The sequence below is a fragment of the Arachis ipaensis genome, chromosome B01 (assembly GCF_000816755.2).
Source record: "Arachis ipaensis cultivar K30076 chromosome B01, Araip1.1, whole genome shotgun sequence".
NCBI classification, from domain to species: Eukaryota; Viridiplantae; Streptophyta; class Magnoliopsida; order Fabales; family Fabaceae; genus Arachis; species Arachis ipaensis.
The window spans coordinates 86,212,412-86,233,101 of NC_029785.2; the positions used below are offsets into that span (position 1 = coordinate 86,212,412).

General features: G+C 39.0%; 1 protein-coding gene across 1 annotated transcript; it reads right to left on the bottom strand.

The window, feature by feature from the left end:
• On the bottom strand, positions 2,220–20,436 carry LOC107608997. Its single transcript, XM_016310811.1, has 2 exons — positions 19,560–20,436; positions 2,220–2,458 (listed from the first exon to the last, which is right to left on the bottom strand). Exons 1-2 carry the CDS (start codon positions 20,434–20,436, stop codon positions 2,220–2,222), a joined length of 1,116 nt encoding a protein of 371 aa, XP_016166297.1.

Here is a 20,690-nt window from a genome sequence, read left to right on the forward strand (position 1 = left end):
TTAAGTTGAGAATAATCTTCTTTTCATCATCATGAAGCTTCAACCTTCATGATTCATATGGTTTTAAAGTTATTTTTGATGTTAAAATAGGCGTAAAAGTGCTTTTGGAAGCTTGTTTTTGGCTCAACTTTTGGCAGCAGCAAAGGAGGTAAGGTTTGGTAAATTAATCAATGATTTGTTGTGTTCTTGAAGTGTTAAATCAGATCTTATTTCTTGAGGCTTGATGTTGAGTGTTTGTGTGGTGGTTTGATCATGAAATCTTGTTGTTTAATGCTTAGAAATCAAGTTTTTGATGGTTCTGAAGTTTTTGTTGTTGTTGCTGGAAAACGTGGCTTTCCAGCCATGAAATTCATGGTATTTGATGTGTTTTTGATGTGTATTTGATGGAAGAAACGTTGCTCTTTGGTTTGGTCAAAATCAGGTAAAAATCGGTTACCGAAAAAATTGAAAAACTAATTGAAAATCAAGCTGAAATCTGATGAACTTTTGGAAAAAATGTTTTTGGTCTTTAAAGGACAAGAAAACGTTTGTTTTGATAATTTTGGGGGACCTCTTGAACAGGTCAGGACCTGGGATGTTGTATGTATGTATATGTATATAGTTATTATCTAGCTATATCTAGGGGTGTTCTAACTAAAGATCTATGATCTAATAAAGGCTGGATGACTGAATGATGTCAGTTGTTTAAGATGTATGAATTTATATAAATGTGTGTTTACTTTTGACTGCTTATCTTGTTGTTACTTATGATATCATCTATGTATGTTCATGCCTGACAACTTAAATGTTTTGAAAAAAAAAATTACCCCGCAAAATAACAACACTTCAACAACGAATCAGGCTCATATGATAAATAATAGATAATAATTAGGAAGACAAATTAGTAGCACTCAGTTTTCGGTATGATCTTGACATACTGAAAATTAGGTCGTTACATATTTAATGTACCAATGCAAACATCATGAGGTCTTTTCAAGGTTGTAATGGGGCCAAGGTAAAGGTGAAGGTATATATATGGTTAAGTGAGCTATAAATTGAATCCTTGATTATCCTAAGCTATCACCTAACATACATATTCTATTTTCTTCTTAGTTCATCCTTAGGTTTCCCAAAATTCTCTCACTTTTAGTTTACATACTCATGCATTAACTTTTTTTTTCTTAACTTGTATCACATGTGCATTGATTTTTATTGATCTTAACTTAGCATTGGGGTAATTTTGTCCCCTTATTCATTTATCTAATTTCTTATTTATTTGAATAATTTTGGTTTTTTTTTTCATGAAAATAACATTGCCAATGCACATGGATTTATCGTTTTTCTTAGTTTCACTTGAGTAGGTACCCAAATTTCCAACATTTTATCATGACACATTCCCTTATTAAACAATGTTTCCACAATTTCCCACACTTTAATTGATACACACTTCCTATCTTAAGCTAACCAAAGATTCAATTTGGGGTATTACTTGTTTTTCTGTTTAAGGCTAGTAATGTGGTAGAATATAGAACAAATGTGATTTAAAAGGCTCAAAGTAGCTAACAAATGTGAATGGAAGGGTAGGCTATTTGGGGTAAGTGAGTTAATAAAATGACGGTCTCAATCATATGCATGCATATAACACATTAAATATTGGACATATAGTATGAAACAAAATATAGATTACAATCATAGAGAAGCAAACACACAAGAATAAAATATTTATGGTTAAATAGTGTAACCATGTCATTAAGCTCAAGTCTCATAGGTTGTGTGTTCTAGCTTTTAACTATGTTCCAAATACAACGTTCTAAACAAGTTTAACACAAAAGTTTTGATTTAAATTAGTAAAATTTTTTCAAAAATGGGGTCTTAAAAAGAAACTAATTGATTTTCAACCAATTATAACATTCATGCAAATAATCTATGCAATTTATCCTATCCTAAGAACAGAAAAGTTAACTAAATATCCTATTTTATTCGTGTTTAAGGAAAAGAAATTATCTCCGGAAGTCAGGTACTGACCGACCTCCCCACACTTAAAGCTTGGCACTGTCTTTAGTGCCATTAGTCAGGAACAAAGGGGGGCTGGTAGCAGCATCTCCACTATCGGGACCGTCATGGCTCCCTGTGTTGGTAAATGAAGTAGAGTCTGGGGTGTCTGGTTCTTCTTTAGGTGGGTGGTGACCAACAAGTAGTTCCTTGAGGTATGTAAATCGGTGCTTGTTACGGCGCTCTGTTTACTTTCCTTTTCGGTCAAGCCGGTCTAGCCTCTCAATTATCTGATGAAGCAATTGGTTTGTTGAAGGTGATTGTGATGTGGAAGGAGTAGGAATGTCTTTGGCTGGTTCTGCAGGCCGGCTAGCAGTGACTACTGGAGGTCTGATATATTTGCCATTAGGGACGATCTGATCATCTCGTGGAATCATGGCTTTAGTGTCCCCAGCTCTGTAAGAGACACCGGCTGCCGAGACTAGATCTAAGACCAGAGCGGGAAAAAGGTAGGTTACCCGCAATCTGTACGTGTCCCATAGCATGCCGAATGTGTCTTGGTAAATTGAGGTGATGGTTTGTAAGGATACACCAGAGTAGAACAGCCATGTCTGCAGCAAAGGAGGACTCGTGAGTGCTCAGAAAGACGTAATGGGACATAATCTGTGCCCATACTCGAGCCTCTAAGGTGAGTGCAGAAGCCAATATGATCTTAGGTCGAGATCGATGGTATCCATAGATCCATCTGCTGCCAGGTTGTGCTATAACTTTGAGAACGGCGTCCTAGTCAAATTGGTATGTCTGGCATTTGAATGAGGCTTCTTGGAATGCGTCCAATCCTTCTGGAGTAGGGGGAAGATCTAAAGCTCGTTGAATGGCCTCTTCTGTTATGGAAACTTGCTTTTGACGGACATAGACAGACTACATGGCTGGCATGTGAAAATTGGAGTAGAATTCAACTACCCATGAAAGATTAACCTGCCTTTGCTGTCTCCGTAGGAATCCCCAATGTCTTTGTTCAATTTGCGGCTCAACAAATTCAACAATGTTGGTCGGGAGGATGAGAAGGTGCTCATTATTATAGTTTCTCTCAGCCAGGATAGGGAACATCTGCTCACAGTAGCGGTTAGGGAACCGCACAGTGTCCTTTGCTGGGAAAGCTTTTTCTTTTTCATCGACCATGACGATCCTCTTGATTCATTTGGTTGAGGGATTTACTGCTGTTGAAGATGGTTCTGCCACTAGTGCTCTCTTTGTTCCTTTCCTTGTTGGTGGCCATCCTGAAAAGGGAAAAAGAAGGTAACTTAAGAACTTAAGGGTTAGAGCAAGGAAGGGGATGGGATAAGTGATAATCAATGCACGGTAAAGAAGGATGTCGTTAACACATGGTCTAGACTACATGTGAAAAGTTCATCAATGGAAATATAGCAAGTGCATGTGATGGCAATTAAATGGAAGATGTTTATTGGCATGCCGGCAAAGGCATGAGTAGCATAGATCAAGCATTCAATGTCCAAGTTAGATTACCCAACCTTTCAAACTAACAACCTATTTGTATTGATAATTATATTTAATGAATAAAATATAAAAGGAGTTTTGTGAAAAACAGGCATTAGAGTAGTAGAATAGAGTAATATAAAAATAATGCACAATGCCATATGGGCTTTTTCACAAACACATAGCGTGCATGGTAAATATGTTATTGAAAGTATTAAATTGAACATGCAAGCAATCCTTTTAAGAAGTAATAGTAATTGTCAAACAATTCCACAATAACTCACAAGCAAAATATAGAAGTAACTAATAACCCAATTAAATTTCTAATCACCAATTAAAGGAATGAAAAGAAAAAGAAAAGAAAGAAAAGGAAAATATAGATAATGAAAGTGAAAAGAAAAAGAAAATATAAATAAAAATAATAAAGGAAAAGTAAAGAGGGAAAGAAGAAAGAAAAGAACCTTGTTAATGAAAGTGAAAAATAAGGGATCCAAAAGTAAAAAAATGAGAAAGAATAAAAAGGGAAGAAGAGAGAAGAAAGAAATAAGAAGGGAAAGAAAATATTTAGATTTGGGGAAGAAAAGATAAGATATCTTGGCTGATCTGGATAAGCTGTGCGTCGCATGTGACGCGGACGCGTGGGTCACGCGATCGCGTGGTGGGCAATAAGTTCAGGTGACGCGGACGCGTGGGTTACGCGATCGCGTGGTCTGATTTGTGCCTTTGGCGCGAGTGTAGCCTTGCGTTCGCGCAACTCTCTATTTTGAAAGTATATTGCCAAAAATCTAGGTGACGCATTCGCGTGGGGGACTGAATCGCGTGAATGGCCATATTTTTGTAAACGACGCGGCCGCGTAGGGCATGCGGTCGCGTGATAGGGCTGGTGCTTCCAGCACCATTCCAGCCCAGCTCCATCATAACTTACTGCCATATACCTTTTTTACGTCGATTTTTAGGGCCACGCGTTCGTGTGGGTGACGCGGATGCGTGGGGAGGCTATTTTCAAATGACGCGGACGCGTCAGTGACGCAGTCGTGTGAGCGTATTTGTTCCTAAGGAACGCTTCCAGCCACGCTTTCGCATGACACTCTCCTTCTTTTCTTCCTGTTTCCAAGGCATCTATGACGCGGACCCGTCAGCGACGCTGGCGCGTCGCGTGCCTCTTTTTTTTTTATATGCAGAATGCAAATACAAATGCAGGCTATATACAGTTATATGAAGAGGTTATAAGAAGAGTCATTAACAAAAACAAAAATAGAATAAAGTAAAATAAAACTAAGACTGAAACGAAACGATCTTACCATGGTGGGTTGTCTCCCACCTTGCACTTTACTTTTACATCCTTAAGTTGGACATCTTCAGGCTCATTCTGCTTTTGTTGGTGGGTCTTCTAAAAGGAAAACCTCTAGTTCTTTGTGATCCTTTATCTTCTTTCCATGATAAAGCTTCAGGCGATGTCCATTGACCTTTAAGAATTTAGAGCTAGAAGGATGACGCAGGTGGAAAACTCCGTATGGCTCTACCTTTTCTACTCTATAGGGACCTTCCCATCTTGATCTTAGTTTGCCTGGCATAAGCCTCAGTCTAGAATTATAAAGAAGAACTAACTCCACTAGTCTGAATTCTCTCCTTTTAATGTGCTTGTCATGGACAGCCTTCATCTTCTCTTTGTATCGCATGGAGTTGTCATATGCTTCTAGGCGAAGAATCTCTAATTCTGCTAGTTGCAGCTTTCTTTCAGCACCAGATTCTTCAAAATTCATATTGCATTCCCTTACAGCCCAGAAAGCCTTGTGTTCCACCTCCACTGGAAGGTGGCAAGCTTTTTCGTATACTAAGCGGAAGGGGCTCATCCCAATGGGTGTCTTGTACGCTGTTCTATATGACCAGAGTGCATCTTGTAGCCTTGCACTCCAGTCTTTCCTATGGGTTTTTACTATCTTCTCCAGAATGCATTTAATTTCTCTGTTAGACACTTCTGCTTGTCCATTGGTCTGGGGATGATAAGCGGTTGCTACTTTGTGAACAATCCCATGCTTCTTCAATAATCCTGTTAGTCTCCTGTTACAAAAGTGAGTGCCTTGATCGCTCACAATTGCTCGTGGTGATCTAAAGCGACAGATAATATGGTTTCTAACAAAGGAAATAACAGTGTTAGCATCATCAGTACAGGTAGAAATCGCTTCAACCCATTTAGAAACATAATCTACAGCTAACAGTATATAAAGGTAACCATTAGAATTTGGAAATGGACCCATGAAGTCAATGCCCCAAACATAAAAAATTTCACAGAAAAGCATAATCTGTTGAGTCATCTCATCCCTTTTGGATATATTACCAAATCTTTGGCATGGGGAACAAGATTTACAAAATTCAGCAGCGTCTTTAAAAAGAGTAGGCCACCAGAATCCACAGTCTAATATTTTTTTAGCTGTTCTTTGAGGGCCAAAATGTCCTCCACTCTCAGAAGAGTGGCATGCCTCTAAAATGGACTGGAATTCTGATTGTGGCACACACTTTCTAATTACATGGTCAGCATCACACCTCCATAGATATGGGTCATCCCATATGTAATATTTAGACTCGCTTTTCAGCTTGTCCCTTTGATGTTTGGTAAAATTTGGAGGGAAAGTATGACTAACTAGATAATTAGCTACAAGTGCATACCAAGGAACTACTTCAGATACTGCTCGCAAGCTATCAAATGGAAAAGCATCATTTATAGGAGTGGAGTCGTCCTTAACATGCTCAAGGCGACTCAAGTGGTCTGCCACTAAATTTTGGTTACCACTCCTATCCTTAATTTCTAAATCAAATTCTTGCAGCAGCAGTATCGAATGTATCAACCTTGGTTTGGACTCTTTTTTAGCTAATAAATATTTTAGAGCTGCATGGTCCGAGTACACTATTACGAAGCGGTCCTTACCTTCGCGCTGAGCCAGTGCCGCTCCTACTGCATGGTTGGAGGCATCACACATAATTTCAAATTGCTGGCTCCAGTCTGGTCCTCTCACAATTGGAGCTTGAGTGAGAGCAATCTTCAGCTTATCAAATGCTTTCATACAATCCTCACTGAATTTAAGCTCAATATCTTTCTGCAGCAGTCTGGATAAAGGTAATGCTACCTTACTGAAGTCCTTAATGAATCTCCTGTAAAAACCTGTATGGCCCAAGAACAAACGGACTTCCCTCACGGGGAGGGGTAAGGTAAACTAGAAATAACATCCACCTTTGCTGGATGTACTGAAATAATAGTTTTAGAGACAACATGTCCTAGAACAATCCCTTGTTTTACCATAAAGTGACATTTTTCAAAATTCAATACAAGGTTTGAACTAACAAACCTGTCTAATACTTTAACTAAACTATCCAAGCAAAGGTTAAATAAATCGCCATATACACTAAAATCATCCATAAATACTTCCATACAGTTCTCAATAAGATCTGAAAAGATACTCATCATGCATCTTTGGAAAGTAGCGGGTGCATTACATAAGCCAAAAGGCATTCTTTTATAAGCATACGTTCCAAAGGGACATGCAAAAGTAGTCTTCTCCTGATCTTCAGGAGCTATATGAATTTGAAAATATCCTGTATAACTATCTAAAAAGCAATCATGGGATTTACCTGACAGGCGATCAAGCATCTGATCAATAAATGGCAAGGGGTAATGATCCTTGCGAGTAGCTTGGTCGAGATGCCTATAGTCAATGCAAACCCTCCATGAATTCTGCACTCTAGTTGTCAGAAGCTCTCCATGCTCATTCTTTATTGTTGTGACTCCAGACTTCTTGGGCACCACTTGTACTGGACTGACCCATTCACTGTCTGAGATGGGGTAAATGATATATGCTTCAAGTAGTCTGGTTACTTCTTTCTTGATAACTTCTAAGATGGTTGGATTCAATCTTCTTTGGGGTTGATGTACAGGTTTTGATTCCTCTTCTAAATATATTCTGTGCTCACAAACTTGAGGACTGATGCCTACTATATCTGCCAAGCTCCATCCAATTGCTTTCTTATGTCTTTTCAGCACACTAAGCAGTTGTTCCTCCTGTTGAGAAGTGAGTTCCCTTGTAGTGATAACTGGAAACTTCTGATTATCCTCAAGGTAAGCATATTTGAGGTGTGGAGGAAGAGGCTTTAATTCCAATTTCTGCTCATGGCTAGGTTCTGGATCATCCGGGGCTGGTGGTAATGGTAAAGTATTGTCATAATGTTCAGAAGGTGTCCCCACACTTGGACCTTGTTCCATGTGCTTCTCTTCTAATTCTTCTTGGTGAACTTCAGCTATGGAAGATAGAATGATGTCACACTGGAAGATAGAATGACCTTCCGGAGGGTACTTCATAGCTTCATTTAAACTGAAACTTACTATTCTACCATCTATCTCAAAGGAGTAAATTCCTGAGAATACATCCAGCTTGAACTTTGAGGTTTTCAGGAATGGTCTTCCAAGCAGGATTGATGATGGTCTTCCTGAGTCATTAGGTGACATTTCCAGGATGTAGAAGTCAATGGGAAATGTGAGCCCCTTAATTCTCACTAGTACATCTTCAGCAATTCCAACTACTGTAATAATACTTTTATTTGCTAACACAAAACGAGCTGCCGTCCTTTTTAAGGGAGGGAGCCTTAGAGTATCATACATAGATAATGGAATTATACTAACACATGCTCCTAAGTCACACATGCAATCAAAAAATATTACACCTCAAATGGTACAGTTAACCATGCATGGACCTGGATCACTACATTTTTCAGGTATACTTCCCATTAAAGCATATATAGAACTACCTAAAGGAATAGTTTCTAATTCATTAATTTTATCTTTATGTATGCATAAGTCTTTCAGAAACTTTGCGTATTTAGGTACTTGCTGAATAACATAAAAAATGGGAACAGTTACCTCGACCTTTTTGAAAATTTCTACCATTTTGGGATCAAGTTCCATCTGTTTTCTAGACTTTCTTGCAAGGTGTGGAAATGGGATAGGAATGACGCCACTTGTTTCTTCTGTATCCTTTGGTGCTTCATTTCTTTGCTGAGCTATTTCTTCCTCAACCTTGTCTTGTACTTCTTCTTCTTCTTCAGCATCTTCCACTTCTATCACATCTTCAGATGGGGCGTGTACTTGCAGTGTGGTTCCGGACCTCAAAGTAATGGCATTGATGACACCCTTCGGGTTAGGTAAGGGTTGAGAAGGAATTCCACTAGGGTTTAAAGGTTGGTTAGTGGAAGTAGGTAGTGAATCTATCCGGGCGGCAAGAGCTTGTAAAGTGGCATTCAGACCATTTAGAGTAGAGTTTAGTGTAGTCTGCATGACTTGTTGTCCTTGTGCAAGAGAACGAAGCATCTCGTCATTTGATGAGGAAGTGGGATAAGTGATTTGTGGTACTTGTTGTTGGTTTTGCTGGGGTCCTTGTGATTGCCTTAGGTGAGGAGCTCTGTAAGGTTGGTTCTGATTCTGCTGTCTGTTGTTGTTATTCTACCTCTGATTTCCTTGGTTGTCTCTGCCTCCTCTGTTATAGTTGTCCCTCCAGCCATGGTTAGAATTATCCCTCCAACCTTGGTTGGAGTTGTCCTGCCATCCTTGGTTATAGTTTCCACCTTGGTTGTAGTTACCGCCTTGTTGATTGTATCCTTGATTCGGGCGGTCATAGAAGTTATGAGTAGCTGCCACAGTATTATCTTCTTGTTGGAGCTATGGGCATTTATCAGTATAATGACTATAATCAGCACATAAGCTGCATACTCTTTGGGGTACTAACTGTTGGCTTTGCTATGGTGGGGAAGGCTGAGCTTGTTGTTGTTGATTCAAATGTAATTACTTTAGTAGGTTGGTCATTTCACATATACTCTGTGTAAGAGTAGAAGTCTCAGTGCTAGAGGAAACTTCTGCAATAGCTTTTGAATGGGTGCTCCTGTGCCTCTGGTTCCTAGTAAACTCAGCTAAGTCACTGATCAGTTGCTATGCTTCATCTGCGGTCTTGTACTTCTTCAGAGAACCTTTTCTAGCACCATCTAGTGTAGTTTAATCCCGAGGCTTCATGCCTTGAGTGAAATAGCTGATTAACACTAGTCTGTCAATCATGTGATGGAGGCATGCATCCAGAAGGTTCTTAAAACGCTCCGAGTACTCATAGAGAGTTTCTGATTAACCTTGAACAATACATGAGATATCTTTCCTTAGTCTCTCGGTTACTTAAGTTGGAAAGTATTTCTCCAAAAATTCTCTCCTGAGCGTATCCCAGTTGGTAACAGTCACTTCAGGTTGGGAGTAGTACCACTCCCTTGCCCTTCCCTCAAGAGAAAATGGGAAAGCAGTTAACAGAATAGAAGTTTCATTCGCACCCTGACGCCTAACAGTAGAACAGGCTGTCTGAAAATCCCTGAGGTGCTTGATGGGTGATAAACCATTATTTAATGGTTTATATTGTGTTTAATTGTGCAGTTTTATCAAATCTTTACCCACTTATTCATTAAATTAGCATGTATTTACAATTCCTTCCCAAAATTACTCCATGATTGAAAACTTGCTTCCTAGAGACTTTTAGTTATGTATTTTAATTCTCCTTTATTCTATTCGATGCCATGATTTGTGTGTTAAGTGTTTTAGGCTTTATAGGGCATGAATGACTTGGAGATTGGAAATGAAGCTTGCAAAAATGGAAGGAACACAAGAAATTGAGAAGATGACAAGCGAGGAGTGACGCGGATGCATAGCTCACGCGACCGCACGAAGTAGAGGAAATCGGAGTGACGCGCTCGCGTGCCTGAAGTGAACGCATGGATTGGAAACTGCACAAGTGACGCGAATGCGTGGACGATGCGCACGCTTGGCAAGGAAAAATGCTGGATGACGCGAACGCGTGGAGGACGCGCTCACGTGACATGCGCGATCTGCAGAATCTGCAGAATTCGCTGGGGGCGATTTTGGGCCCTGTTTTGACCCAGTTCTCGGCCCAGAAAAGCAGATTAGAGCCAAGGAACAAGCAGAGACTAAGGACAACATTCATTCGGCATAATTTTAGTTTTAGATCTAACTTTACTCCTCCTCTAGGTTTCTTCTCTACACATTCATAGTTCTTAGGATTTTATTTTTTATTGCTTTTTGGATTGGGATATTGAGAAGAGTTATTGCCTCCACCAAGACTTCATCATTCTAGTTTGTTTTCCTTACTTGTCACTTACTCTTTCATATCCTTACTCTGTTCAGAATTATTATTGGATTATTTTTAGAATTTATTAATACAAGAACTATTTTTATTTTCAATTGATCTTTTGGATTATTATTTATCATGTCTCTCTTTATTTCTCTTCCTTATTTTATGAAGTTTACATTCATAATGAGCGAGTGGTTCCATAACTTGATTGGGAGATGATTGAAAGGAAAACCTTGAGTTGGAACGATCGAGAGAAAAATTGTAATTGGGTTTATTGTTGGATCGCCCTCTAGTCACTGACACTAGTCCTTCCTAAGGGAGAGGATTAGGACTTGTGAATAGAAGTTGCCTTCCAACTTGCTTGACTTTCCTCTACCTAGTAAAGGATAACTAAGCAGAACAACCTTCAATTATCACTTTTATCTTGGGAGAACTCCATCAAGGATAGGGCTTCCAACTAATCTACTCTCGGTCAAGGTTTTTATTTAAATTACATAAATTCTTTGATTTAATTTCCCGTTTATCAACTCAAACCATTTTAGAAAACATCTGATTAATAAAATAGCACACCTTTCTGCAACTCATTAGGAGACGACCTGGGATTCATACTCCCAGTATTTTAATTCTAATTTTGTGACAACCCTTCTAAATTGATAAGCGGATTTTTGGTTGGTTAAGAACTATACTTGCAACGTATCTCTTATAATAATTTCTCAACTCGCCAATTTCCGCCACGTCAATGGGCTCCTGAGCAGGTAAGCCATGAAACTTGGGCATTAAGTTGATTAGTGTAGTCTTCAGTTCGAAATCTACAACCAGAGTTGGGTGATGCACTTGATACGGCTGCATTGTAAAATCTAGGGCTCCAGCTTCGTGGAGAGTAATCCTGCTAGGTTCTGCCATGTTATCTGCACGTGAATTAACTGAATCAGTAGTAAAGGAGCTTGTTTTGCTCTCAGATGGTGGTTCAGATTTGCCCTCAGATGAGACTGGTGAATCGATAACAATCACTTCACCACCCTCAGAGGCTAACCGACGTCGAGCTCGCCTAATACGTGAAATAGTTCTTTCAATTTTAGGATCAAACGCAGCTAAGCTCGGATCAGGCAGTGAACGCTTCATTCAATGAAAGAAACATATAGCTCATGGTAAAAAAATAAAAATAAAATATGCAAATAAAAAAAAATATGTACACTAATTAATAATTTAGCACACAACTGTAACTCCCCGGCAACGGTGCCAAAAACTGGTGCGTGGCAGAAGTTAGACCAATTAAGAGATTTTTAATAAGAGAACAGCGTTGCAAGTATAGCGCTTAACCAGCTAAAATCCGCCTCTCCAATTGAAAAAGAGTGTCATAAAAATTTAGACTAAAAATACTGGGAGTATGAATCCTAGGTCGTCTCCCAATGAGTTGTAGGAAAGGGTGCTAATTTATTAATTAGGAATTTTCCAAGAGTTTTGAGAGTTGAATAATGAGCAATCAAATAATTGTAATGTAAAGCAATAAAAATAAACTAAGAATAATTATTGATATTCTAAATAAAAAGCCTTGACTAGAGGAATGATTAATTGGAAGTTCTATCCTTGTTGGGATCTCTTAAGTGTAGTATTAAAAAGGTTGTCGTTTTCACTTAGTTAACTCTTACTAAATAAAGGAATGTCAAGTGATTAAGCTAACCTTTATTCGCAAATCCTAGTCCTCTCCCTTAGGAAGGTCTAGCGTTAGTAAATACAGAACTAGCCAACAACGTCTAGATTAATCAACACTTAAGCCTTCCAACTCAAGTGTCTCCTTTTAATCAACCCCCATGTCAAGTATGGAATCTACTCCATTGACATGAATATAACGCTCATAAAAATATAAGAAGACATGATAAATTAAATAAAAATAGGGATTCAAAATTAATTAAAAATTAAGTAATCCTTTGCACTAACAATTCATGAAAATAATCCAATTAGAACTCTAAATAAAATAAATAAGAATATGGAAGAATAAGGGACAGAGTAAACAAACTAGAATAGTGTCTTCAACGGAAGTAATGACTTCTTCAATATCCAAAAGCATAAAACTAATTAACTATGAATGTAAAGAGAATTTAGAGGGGAAGTAATCCTCTCTAAATTCAGATCTAAAACCTAAAACTATCCTAATGAGAATTTGTGAACGTATCTAAAGTTGTGTAAAGAGGTGTAGATGTGTCTTGAGTCTCTGCACGTTCCCTGGCTTTATTATGTGTTTCTGGGCCAAAATCTGGGTTAAAACGTGGCCCGAAATCGCCCCCAGCATTTTCTGTTAATTATGCAGATCGCGCAGGTCAAGCGTATGCGTCATCCACGCGTTCGCGTCATTCAGCGATTTTACTTGTCACGTGTACGCGTCGTCCACGCGTTCGCGTCCTTCGTGCAGACTCCAATCCACGCTTTCGCGTCAGTCACGTGTTCGTGTCGCTGTGATTCTCTCCATTCCGCGCGTTCGCGTGAGCCATGCGCGCGCGTCAGTGTTCGCTGGTCATCTCCTTAATTTCTTGTGTTCCTTCCATTTTTGCTAGCTTCCTCTCCATTCTCCAAGCCATTCCTGCCCTATAAAACCTGAGACACTTAACACACGGATCACGACATCGAATGGTATATAGGAGAATTAAAATATACTAATTAAAGGTCTCTAGGAAGTAGGTTTTCAACCATAAAACAATACTAGGAAGGAGTTATAAAATCAAGCAATTAGTATGAATAAGTGGGTGAAGACTTGAGGAAACCACTCAATTAAACACAAGATAAACCGTAAAATAGTGGTTTATCAGAGACCTCTTGAGGTGAGTTATGGGTGTTGATGGCTAAGACTTGCATGCCACCCATCTGTTGAGTAAGTAGACTTATTTGCCGAGTCATAAGTTTATTCTGAGCAAGAAGAGCATTAAGAGCTTCTACTTCCATAACACCCTTCTTCTGAGGAGCCTCAGAGCTCACAGGATTCCTGTTAGATGAGTATAAATTTTGGTTACTAGCAACCAATTCAATCAGCTCAATAGTCTCCTCCGATGTCTTCTTCTTGTGCAATGAACCACCTGCAGAATTATCTAAGCATATCCTGGACATTTCACCCAAGCCTTCATAAAAGATATCTAGTTGGGTCCATTTAGAGAATATGTCCAGAGGGCATTGCCTAATCAGTAGCTTGTATCTCTCCCAAGCTTCATAAAGTGTTTCACCATCCCTCTGCCTGAAGGTCTGAACCTCCACCCTAAGCTTAGTCAGCTTCTTTGGTGGGAAAAATTTAGTTAGAAACTCAGTAACAACCTTGTCCCATATATTCAAGCTCTCCTTGGGTTGAGAATCTAGCCATAGCTTTGCTCCATCCCTCAGAGCAAACGGGAAGAGCATGAGTTTATACACTTCTGGGTTCACTCCATTTGTCTTCACAGTATCACAAATCTGCAGAAAATTAGAAATAAATTGATTTGGGTCTTCGTGGGAAAGACCATGATACTGGCAGTTTTGTTGCACCAGGGTGACCAATTGTGGCTTCAACTCAATGTTGTTCGTAGTTATAGGAGGCACCACAATGCTTTTTCCATAAAGATCTGCAGTAAGAGCAGAGTAAGAGCCAAGCACTCTTCTTTGTTCTTCATTTGGATTTGTCACATTGGCATTAACAGCATTATTGTGATCCATAGTGGATTCTGCAGCCTTGCAAAGTCTTGCTTGTTGTAAACGTCGCCTACAAGTCCTTTCAGGTTCTGGATAAAAGTCTAACAGAGCTTCCTTGTCTCTGTTCCTGCACATAAACAAACAGAAAACAAGAAAAGGTGGGAATCTCTACGTCAGAGTACAGAGAAGTCCCAGTGAGGTATCCTGTGTAAAATAATAAAATAAAAATGCTAAATAAAATAAATAAATAAATTTCAAAAATAATAACTAAAATTAAACAAAAATTTTCGAAAATTAACAGGAAAAATAAACAAGACAATTAAAATAAAATTAACTAGGTGATACCAAACTTAATTTCAGAAATTAAGAAAAAATATTAGTGCTTGTTTTTTTAAAAAAAATTTCGATCAAACAACTGATAGTTGTTAATCACTATCAATCCCCGGCAACAGTGCCAAAAACTTGGTGCGGAATTTAAAGTCCACAAGCTAACCGGCAAGTCCACCGGGTCATACCAAGTAATACCTCAGGTGAGTGAGGGTTGATCCCACGAGGATTGAAGGACTAAGCAACAATGATTGATTAATTGGCTTAGTTAGACAAACGGAAAAGATTGTTTAAATATTCAAAGAGCATTAAACAATCGTACGGAAATTAAAATAGTAAAGTAAATGGATTGGGAGTAAAGTATGGAGAAGGTAGTTAAGGTTTCAGAGTTATCTATTTTTCCGGATTAACTTTTCTTACTAACTATTTTAGTCATGTAGGATTTAATTTATGGCAAACTATGTGTGACTAGACCCTAATTCCTTAGACCTTTCTAGTCTTCTCTAAAATTCATTAACTGCCAATTCCTTGGTCAATTAATTCCAATTAGAGGGTGATGATCAAATTCCATTTTATATGCCACAAAAACTCTAATCACCAAAAATAAAAGGATTATATGTCACGTATCCCGTTAAATCTAGATAATTAAAATTTAGGAGAGTATGTTTTCAAGCTGTTGTTGAAGTAAAGAGCTTTTCCAAGTTATACAAGAACTCAAGTAGAAAGAGGTCATACTTCCGTTCCACCGAAATTCATAAGATAAGAGCGAAAACAATTCTTAAATTTTAAATCCAAACATGATTTAAAATAGGAAAAGCAATAAAATCAATCCATACAAATAGACAGAGCTCCTAACCTTAACAGTGGAGGTTTAGTTGCTCATGGTTCAAAGTGAAAATAAGGATTGTAAATTGTGAATTGGAATAATGTTGTGTTGGAATCACCCTGTTGGAATTCCCTTTTATATCTAATCCTCATTAATTTTTAATCTATATTTGAATTTAAATTAGAATTAATTAACAAGTTTTCAGTTGATGGGTGGGAACCACTCGTTTTGTCCATTCTGCAGCTTCTAATATGTGTTTTCTGGCCTGAAAACTGAGTCAAAACAGCCCAGAAATTGCCCCCAGCATTTTTCTGTGTTTTCTGCATGTGGCGCATGTCACGCGTACGTGTCGATGGTCTTCTTCGCGTGTCACGCGCACACCTCAGTCACGCGCACATGTCGCCATAGAAAGCTCCAAATCACGTGCATGCGTCAGTCACGCGTACACGTCGCTCCTTGCTGCCATCTTCTTTGGTTCTTGTGTTGTAGAAACTCCATCAAATCCAGCCAAATGCTACCTAAAATAAACAAAATTACAAAAGATTTAAAGTAGCATCCATATTGGCTAAAAGATAATTAATTCTTTATTAAACTCAACAAATTAGATGCAAATTCACTAAGAAAAGATAGGAAAGATGCTCACGCATCAATAACCTCTTCTCTCCTGCTGCTTGAGAATCAAGGTTGAGGATTTTAGTGGCCCAGAAAGCTTTGTGCTCAAGCTCTACAGGAAGATGACAAGATTTGCCATATAACAACTGAAAAGGAGACTTTCCAATAGGAGTTTTGAATGCTGTTCTATATGCCCAGAGAGCATCTTCTAATTTTCTGGCCTAATCCTTTATTGTGCTCCCCACTGTTTTCTCCAAAATCCTCTTCAACTCCCTATTTGCAAGCTCTGCTTGGCCATTGGTCTGTGGATGATATGGTGTAGCTACTTTATGCATCACCCCATAATTGTGAAGTAGTTTCTCCATCTGTTTGTTGCAAAAATGACTACCACCATCACTGACAAGACCCTTAGGCACTCTAAATCTAGTAAAAATGTGCTTCTTAAGGAATCAAAGGACAATTTGTGCATCACATATGGTTGTTGCTATGGCTTCCACCCACTTTGAGACATACTCTACTGCCACAAGTATGTATTTGAAAGAATATGAGGGTGTGGAAAGGGGCCCATAAAATCTATTCCCCAAAGATTAAAGAGTTCTACCTCCAAGATGTAGTTCTGAGGCATCTCATTCCTTCTTATTAATCCTCCAACTCTTTGGCACTCATGGAATTGATGAACAAACTCTCTAGCATCCTTGAAGATGGTTGGCTAATAAAATCCACTTTGAAGTACTTTGGCTGCTGTTCTTTCTGGTCCAAAATGTCCACCATAAGCTGAACCATGACAATGCCATAGTATGTCTCTCATCTCACTCTCAGGAACACATTTCCTAATTGGTGCACAAAATTGTGATTACACTTTTCACAACTCTGCACAACTAACCAGCAAGTGCACTGGGTCGTCCAAGTAATACCTTATGTGATCAAGGGTCGATCCCACGGAGATTGTCGGCTTGAAGCAAGCTATGGTTATTTTGTAAATCTTAGTAAGGGGATTAATGATAAGAGTGATTGTATTTATGAAAAATAAATAACATGAAATAAATAGTACTTGTGATTCAGTAATGAGAAACAGGCTGAGGTTTCAGAGATGCTCTGTCATCTGAATCTCTGCTTTCCTACTGTCTTCTTCTCCAAACACGCATGGCTTCCTTCAATGGCAAGCTTTATGTTCCTCTCGGATGAAAAATACTAGGTACGATCTCTGCACAGCTAATCAACTATCAGATTTCTTGTCTTGGATGAAAAATACCATGTACAGCTACCGCACGGCTAATCATCTGTCGGTTCCCACTAGTGTCGGAATAGGACCCTTGTCCTTTTGCACACTGTCACTGCGCCCAACATTCACAGGTTTGAAGCTCTTCACAGTCATCCTTTCCCAGATCCTACTCGGAATACCACAGACAAGGTTTAGACTTTCCGGATCCCAGGAATGCTGCCAATTGGTTCTAGCCTATACCACGAAGGTTCTAACCTCTGGACTCGGTCCGTGGATTAGAAACCCAAGAGATACGCACTCAAGTTGTCACCCAATGACTACGTTGAGCTTAGATAGAATGGGAGTGGTTGTCAGGCACGCGTTCATAGGTTTGAGGATAATGATGAGTGTCACGGATCATCATATTCTCTATATTGAAGTACGAGTGAGTATCTTAGAATAGAATTAAGCGTGATTGAATAGAAAATAGTAGTAATTGCATTAATCCATTGAAACATAGCAGAGCTCCTCACCCCCACCTATGGGGTTTAGAGGCTCATGCTGTAGAAGATACAATATGAAGTGTAAAATGTCATGAGTTGCAAAGTGAATCTCTAAAAGTAGTTTTTATACTAGACTAGTAACTTAGGTTTACAGAAAATGAATAACTAAGTGCAGATAGTGCAGAAATCCACTTCTGGGACCTACTTGGTGAGTGTTTGGGCTGAGTTTTCAAGCTTTCACGTGCATATGCCTCATATTGGAGTTAAACGCCACCTTGGGTGCCAAAATGGGCGTTTAACGCCAAGAATTATGCCAGTTCTGGCGTTTTACGCCAAAAAGTTTTAGGCTAGATTTCAACGCCAGTTTAGGTCATCAAATCTCGGGAAAAGTATGGACTATTATATATTTCTGGATATCCCAAGATGTTTACTTTCCAACGCAATTGAGAGCGCGCCAATTGGGCTTCTATAGCTCCAAAAAGTCCACCTCGAGTGCAGGAGTGTCAGAATCCAACAGCATCTGCATTCTTTTTTCAGCCTCTAGATTAGATTTTTGCTCAGGTCCCTCAATTTCAGCCAGAAAATACCTGAAATTACATAAAAACACACAAATTCATAGTAAAGTCCAGAAATGTGATTTTTGAATAAAAACTAATAAAAATATAATAAAAAGTTATTAATTCATACTAAAAACTATGTAAAAACAATGCCAAAAAGGGTATAAATTATCCGCTCATCACTAATCATTCCATATCGACACCTCTTGAATAAGAATGGTTCATCCCATAGGAATTTCTTGGCCTCATTGAGCAGCTTCTTAACTTTTTGCTTGGTGAATTCTTGGGGAATCTTCCTTCCAACCTTGTAGTTTGCAATGTCTGCAACCAGGGAGCTTGTTGGATTTGTAAGAGGTGTTCATCTGGAAAGCTTTCATTCACTGAATGTGGAGCTTGATTAGCTTGTTGTGATATTCTTGACAAATGGTCTGCTACTTGGTTTTCATTCCCTTTCCTATCTCTCACTTCAATGTCAAATTCTTGTAATAGCAACACCCACCTAATAAGCCTTGGCTTTGAATCCTGTTTAGACATGAGATACTTGAGAGCAGCATGATCAGTATATCCCTTCAGGAACCATGAAATGGCATTTCTCACAATTCAATACCAGATTAGTTTCTTGGCATCTTTTCAAAACAAGAGTTAATTGATGTAAGCAAGTGTTAAATGAATTGCCAAAGATAGAAAAATCATGCATGAAGGCTTCTAAAAACTTTTCTACCATGTCAGAAAATATAGAAAGCATACACCTTTGAAAAGTTGCAGGGTCATTGCACAGCCTAAAGGGCATCCTTCTGGAAGCGAAGACTCCAAATGGACAGGTGAAAGAAGTCTTTTCTTGATCCTTGGGATCCACCACTATTTGATTGTAACCAGAGTACCCATCCAGGAAGTAATAGTATGCATGGCCAGCCAATCTTGCCAACATCTAGTCGATGAATGGGAGGGGAAAATGATCTTTCCTTGTAGCATCATTCAGTCTTCTATAATCTATGCACATCCTCCACCCAGTCACCGTCTTTGTGGGAATTAACTCGTTCTTTTCATTGGAAATGACTGTCATTCCTTCCTTCTTTGGCACAACCTGTACTGGGCTCACCTAAGAGCTGTCAGAGATTGGGTATATGATTCCAGCATTCCATAGCTTCATCACCTCTTTTTGAACTACCTCCTTCATGGTTGGGTTAAGTCTTCTTTGGGGTTGAACTACAGGCCTTGAATCTTCCTCCAATAAAATTTTATGCATACAGATGGCAGGGCTTATGCCCTTGATATCGTCAATCGTCCAACCCAAGGCTGTCTTGTGAGCTTTCAACACTTCAATCAGATTTGTTTCTTCTTCTATGTTCAATGAGGAGTTTATGATCACTGACAGGGCCTCTGCTTCTCCAAGAAATAGATACTTGAGATAAGGAGGGAGAGGCTTTAACTCTTGTTTTATCTTCTCATCTGCCTTGCATTTTAAGGAGAACTCTACCACTTCCTCTCCTATGAAATCTTGTTCCACCTCTATTTTCACTTCTTGTTCTTCCTGGTTGTCATCTTCCAGTAGCTCCTCCTCCACTTCATCTATCGTTTCCACTCTCATATGCTTTTCCTTCTCTAGAGGATATTGCATGGCCTTGAAGACATTGATGATCATCTTTTCATCATGCACCCTGAGGGTCATCTCCCCTTTCTCCACATCAATGATGGCTCTTGCTGTTGCTAAGAAAGGCCGTCCCAATATGATTAAACTGTGTCCCTCTAGGATAACAAAGTCAGCAAGGAAAATGAATTCTCCAATCTTCGCTAATAAATTTTCCACAACCCAATTTGGTATCTTGAGTGATCTGTCAGCCATTTGGAGTGACATCCTGTTAGGCTTGACTTCCTCTATTGCAAGCTTCTTCATTAGTGAGAGGGGCATTAAATTGATGCTGGCTCCTAAGTAACAGAGAGCTTTGTCCAATTTTCTGTTGCCTATAGTGCAGGATAAGATGAAGCCTCCTGGATCTTTGAGCTTTGGAGGAAGACCTCTTTGGATGACAGCACTGCATTCCTGGGTTAGGATCACTGTCTCTTTCTTATTCCAGCTCCTTTTCTTATTGATGAGCTCTTTGAGAAATTTTGCATATAGAGGCATTTTTTCCAGAGCTTCAGCAAGTGGGATGATGATCTCTAGCTTCTTAAACACTTATAGGAACTTGGGGAACTGTTGATATTTAAGCTCTCTGTTAACCTTTGAGGATATGGAATAGAGGGAGTGTATGGCTTCTCCTCCTTCCTCTGTCCTTGTGATTGTTCCTCAATAGCTTGCTTTCCCTTCTTTGAAGCTTGAGGTTCCTCTTTCTCCTTGAGCTTCTCTTGGTCTTGCTTGTCTTTTTCTCCTTCTTGCTT